Here is a 6,000-nt window from a genome sequence, read left to right on the forward strand (position 1 = left end):
TAGTGCTCCATCAAGGAGTGTTAGTCACATCATAGCAAAGTGGTTCACGTGTGCAATTCCCTCATGTCTACTAGGGCATTCTAACAAGGAGGCTTCAAACTCATCACATCAAGAAATAACCATTAGAATATCTAGGCAATGTGAACAAGGAGCTAGCATGCTAAGCACCCTCAATAAGAACGATGTCCGAGGGAGCAAACCATAGGAAATTTGGCATCCAAAGTGCTAGGGCACTCCACCTTCATGAAGACTAATCATACTCAAACCATGGTAAAGAACCCTTAATTTAACCATCATACCAAGGAGCAAATTATTAACACTTGAAACTTAAGGAGACCCTAAGTTGATGGGTTCCAACAGCATGAAATGCACTAAGTGTTAAATAAGTTGCTAATCCAAAAGTTAAAAGTTAAAACAACCCAAAAATGCCAACACTACCAAAGAATGAGGGCGTACTATATCATCAAGAGTTTCAACCATGAGGCATATGCTAACTCATCAATTAGAGCACCATTGGCATGTTAGAACATCCCATCCCACACTTACTAGCAACCATCATATCACCAAATCCACCCAAGATAGCATCATCTATAAGCCTAAACAAAAAGCACCCCCTTCCCATCAAAACATCTAGCAACGTGGTCCTGCAAGCTCAATCCTTGTGACAAAAAATTACGTGTGTTGTCATGAAAATCACAAGTGCAAACCTCATGTAACATGACGGGCAACACTGTCCACCAGAGTTTCATTCTCACTGTGGTCTGTCCACCCAAATGACATCTCAAAACAAGTTGAGGCTGGGTGCAAGTCCATGGCAAGTTTGGCAGAATAGGTAGCCCTCAAAACTGGCAACTGAGACAAAAGAAGACTTCGTTGGGTGGTGCATTCCTAAACTCGGAATGCGTTCCTTAAAGCAAGTTCCAGACAATAAAATTTGGACCTTAAGCCATGTTGAACAATAATATTATTATCTGGAATTGGGGTTGAAGCTCTCGTCAAGGATATCAAACTCTGTTAGAGTTGTTCCTAGAGGTTAATGTGCAACATATTGACGATGACAATAACGTCGATTGATTGAATGAGTTACAGTCATAGAAGGCTTTTTCATCATCACTATTTTCAACTTTGCATTATTTATAAACTACTTCTAAACTTTTGGGGTCAGCTTACAAGAAAAATAATCAATACGGGTGACAGGGGCCTGTATAGTTCAGCTAGATTGGATCGAATTGCTTTTAGTGAGTTTTGAAGGAGCTCTGGTGATGAGAGATTGATATGGCTTTGTCGTCGGTGAAGATTTGACTGGTATGTACTTTTGAAAAGCTATTGATATATCCCATCTTTCTGTGTTTTCATTTAAAAACACAATACTAAAGACAACTAACAACTATATTTGTCATCTAGATCTGAAAAATGTCAGGCGTACATAGCTATGACTTTGAGAAACTTGTATGTAATCAGTACACAATACTAATGGAAACTAACAACTATATACGCCATCCAGATCTGATACATGTCAGACATACATAGCTATGACTTTGTGAGACTTGTATGCAATCATTGCTTTGGGTTGTATCACATGCCTGGCTGGTAAATTTATTCACATGATGTAAGTACAAAGTTGAAATTTGTTAAAATCCGACCCAATGCTAAAGTGGGTTTGCTGTGATAAATTCGTTAAAATCCAATCCATGTTAAAGTGGGGTTGCAGCGTTAAAGTAGAACTGGGGTTCATAAGTCCCCGCAGATTAAGACAAAAAAGTACCTATTAAAAAAAACGGCATGCAGTGACTACCTTGATGCAAAAAGAATGTATGCAATAACAACCTTGATGTACTGAAATGTTGTGAAAACACAAATTAAGATAAAAAAGTATCTATCAAAAAAAATAGCATGCAGTAACTACCTTGGAGCAAAGAGAATGTAGCAGTCTAACCAGGACTACCTTGATGCAAAAAGAATGGAGCAGTCTAACCATTAGAAGTTTTTGCCCTTTTTTGTCAGAATTCGGCAATATAATTTTTAGTCAGATTATAAATTTTAGTTGTTTAAAACATATATATAGATTCAGCCCTCTGAAAAACCAGTATAGCAGGAAAAATGCCAAAAAAAAAACAAAAACATCTAACAGTTAGACTGCTGTAAAAAGAATAGTATGCAATAACTACCTTGATGTACTGAAATGTTATGAACTTTATGGAGTTTATTATCAGTGTATTCTAAGACTTGCAAACTGGATATAGTGGCTATGTGGAATGTACATAACTATTAACCCAACAATTCTTCACTTTGTTCTCGCAATTATCAGTTTGTGGGTCATAGGTGGATACCCAGCCTGTGCTTGTGGAGCAGAGCATCCTTCTGCTGTGCACCATGAAGAAGATCGGACTTGGCCACCTCGTACGCATGTGTAAGCTCTCTCTCCTTGTGCACCCTGTCATTCTAAGAAAGAGAGAACAAATAACTACTGCTTCAGCTGGATTGAACTAGCTTCTGCCCACTACAGCAAATCCGCTGTAATGACATTCAATGTTTTAACTGAAACCATGAAAAAAAACAGAATTGTAATTTGCAGCATAAAATTACCAGTTTTTGGCGATCTTGAAAATGGTGATATTCAGCGGCCCATAAGTGCTGCTGCGTTCTTATTTTTTGAGCAAGGATTTCCCTTTCCTGCTCAAGGCATGAAATCTCCTCTTTACTCGCTTCCAGATTCTCAAGTGCAAATTCTAGCAATTTCTGCCGCAGAAAGAATATAAATGTATACTCTGTGGACATGAAAAGCAATGGTAATTCAAATATAATGTTATGCTCGTGAATACCTCAATAGATACTCCTCGCTGCTCACAAATCTGCCTGAGAGATGCCATTTTCCAGACCCAAAACATAGAAAAGGGGTAGAAAGAATATTTGGTCATGTTTTGAATAACCCCTTTCCTCGTCGCGCGCCCTTTTCATATATGTGACCCCCTCTCATCTTTTCAAAATACAAGTGTGCGACATCAATATGACTGTTCATCTAATTACATCACAAAAATCATGTTTTATTCATTTAATTATACATTACAAATATGGTGTTTTACTAATGATTGGGCGGAGTTTTGGTGAAAGTTTTTTATTATTAATTTATTGGTCTAAATTCATCTTAAACCAAGGAGTTTTTTTTATTATTAGTTTATTTATCTAACTTTATTTTAAAGTTATTTATTTTTTGTTATTGATTTATTGGTTTAAATTTATTTTATACTCAAATTTATTACGAAATAAAAAATCAATTTTTTAGGTTTTTTTATTTATTAGTTATATATCATGTATTGATTTATTCATATTAAATGATTAAAAAATATTTAATAAATTTAAGTTTAAGATTTATTGCCCAGTGCTTTATAGTTTAATATGGGGTAATTGTCAAGGGTAAATGTTTAACATTTAATAAATTTAATTTAATGTCAATGTCTACCACTGTAGGGGTATATGTGTAGAGTAAATGTTTAACATTTAACATTTATATGTTGCTAAACTAAAAAAAATAAAACATTAAAAGTAATTAAAAAAATTTAAAAGTAACATAAAGTCTGATGTTAAGCATTTAAATATTAACATGTAAATAGGGTTAGTTACAATATCATGGTTTATCAATACCACTTGCCCAAAAATCATAACTTATTTCACAATCAAAATATTTTATAAATATTTTAGTTTAGTTTAATTTTTTAATTAAATCTAAAAGGAAAAGGGTTATCATTACTTTTGAGATATATCTAAAACCTTTATTCTCACCACTACCAAAAAGATTTAGTTTAGTTTAGTTTAGTTTAATTTTTCAACATTTTTTAATTGAATCTGAAAGGAAAAGGGTTATCATTACTTTTGAGATATATCTAAAACCTCTATTCTCGCCACTACCAAAAAGATTCACGTAGAAATTAAATCAATGTTTCGATCGGATTAAAAATGAGTATACTGGTTGAATTGAGGCTTCTGTGATCCATAACAATTATTAGAAGAAATTTCGGCGTAAATCACATTCAGAAAATCATTGTCGACGCGTTTCGAACCAACCAGTGTTGTTCAACTCGTCCTGACGATGAACCACACTGGTTGGTTCGAAACGCGTCGGCAATGATTTTCTGAATGTGATTTACGCCGAAATTTCTTCTGATAAATGAGTATACTTTTATATATAAAAATGTAAAATATATATAATATAAATAATATTACTAAGAACCAACATAGATTCATCTTAACTAAGGATCCAAGCGATGAGAGCAAACAAATTGACTAACAATAATAGAGGAAAGATAGTGCATGATTGTTTTAAGTTTTTTATTATTGTATTTTCTTTGACATGGTTGATCCAAAATATAGGTTTAATATTTTACAACCAATTGAGTTTTTTTAATTTAGATACTTTCTTAAACACAATATCATGGAATCAAATTTAAGAGAGAGGGAGAGGGAGGAAGGGAGACAATGACAAAGAGAGAGGGAGGGAGATAGCGACAAAGCGAGAGGGCGAAGAGAGAGAGAGTGATGGGGGGAGAGAGGGGGGCGTGGGAGAGAGAGGGAGAGAGAGGAAGGAAGACGGAGAGGAGGGGAGAGAGAGAGAGATGGAGTTGGAGGGGGAGAGATAGGGAAGAAATAGCAAAGACATAGAGAGATAGAGGTGGAGAAAGAGAGGGAGTGACAAGGGAGAGATGGGGAGAGAGGAGGGGAGGGAGAGAAAAGGAGAGGAGAGAGATAGGGAGAGAAGGGGAAGAAAGAGGGGGGGGAGGGAGATAGTGACAGAGTTAGAAGGAAGAGAGAGATCTAGAGTGATGGGGGGGGAGAGACAGAGGCAGGTGGGATAAAATGACAAAGAGAGGAAGGAAGAGAGAGAGGACTCAATAGAGAGAAGGAGAGAGAGGAAGAGAGAGAGGACTCAAAAGAGAGAAGGAGAGAGAGAAAGAGAGAGAGAGATGGAGTGGGTTGGAGGGGGGGAGAGATGGAGGGAAGAAGAAAGACAAAGAGGGTGAAAGGTGGAGAGAGAGAGGGGGTGAGAAGGGATAGATGGAAAGAGAGTGAAGGAGAGAGGAGAGCAAGAGGGAATAGGGAGAGAAGAGTGAGAGGGAGAGAAGGGGAAGAGAGAGAGAAAGAGAGAAGGGGAAGAGAGAGAGGGGGGCAAGAGGAAGAGAGAGGGAGAGAGAGAGATATGGAGAGAGTGTGTGTATGTTTGGGGGCTGAGATAGAGAGAGGGAATAAGAAAGAGACACATAGATACAAATATAGATATTATATAGTATTATATAACCAACCTAGATCCATCTTAACCCCGGATATATCAAGCATCGAGAGCGATCAAATCTCTCAAGGTGCAAACCTTTCCGCAATTTTTGCACTCAAAAAAGAGGTTTTCTCCTCGAGAGATTTGATCCTTCTTGGCAATTGATAGATTTGGCGTTAAGATGGATCTAGGCTGGTCTAAACTAACTAACTTTTATATAGATGTAGTCATTTACTTTTAATTTTGACACCACCTCCCTATATTAAGTTGTAAATAATCTTAATATTCTCGAAACAATAAATGAAATTTATAGTGATTTTTTATTATTTCATTTGAGAATTTTGAAGTTATATATTTCAAGAGATTGATTTAAATTTATTGGCTTGTGAAGTATTGAAGATGAAGGAGTCAAAGCCATCAAGGGAGAGAACAGTTGGGGTTTCTTGGCCATCATCATTCCTCTCCACTCGTTGCAGATTTGCATAGTGTTGTATGATATCGTGGCAGATTTGGTCGCAGATTTGGCGTTTCGTTTTTAGCTACCATGTCTCACTTGGTTGTTTGCAGTGGTTGCGTGCAAAATGCTTCAGTCTTCGTGTTAGATGAAGATTATGTTGTTGATTCAGGGTTTCAAGGTTGTTTTTCTACAGCGCTTAGAATGGATGTTCATGGCTCTTTGCCCCATGCTATATTTTCTAAAGGGGCGGACACAATTTCTTCTCTTGATATGGGGTTTG

General features: G+C 36.6%; 1 protein-coding gene across 1 annotated transcript in view; it reads right to left on the bottom strand.

Moving 5' to 3' along the window:
- LOC149223840 (cytomatrix protein-like protein) overlaps positions 1 to 2,950 on the bottom strand; it is a 52,146-nt gene extending 49,196 nt beyond the window's left edge. The window contains exons 1-3 of the mRNA XM_089383414.1: positions 2,823 to 2,950; positions 2,587 to 2,739; positions 2,331 to 2,442 (exon numbers count right to left, since the gene is read on the bottom strand). Coding sequence (XP_089239540.1) covers positions 2,331 to 2,442; positions 2,587 to 2,739; positions 2,823 to 2,918 — 361 coding nt within the window. The 5' untranslated portion in view covers positions 2,919 to 2,950. The remainder of the gene's footprint in view (positions 1 to 2,330; positions 2,443 to 2,586; positions 2,740 to 2,822) is intronic.
- Positions 2,951 to 6,000: the final 3,050 nt, after the last annotated feature.

The sequence above is a fragment of the Pinus tabuliformis genome, chromosome Q (assembly GCF_031772625.1).
Source record: "Pinus tabuliformis cultivar Carrire ecotype Pingquan chromosome Q, CPIR1, whole genome shotgun sequence".
Classification (NCBI taxonomy): domain Eukaryota; kingdom Viridiplantae; phylum Streptophyta; class Pinopsida; order Pinales; family Pinaceae; genus Pinus; species Pinus tabuliformis.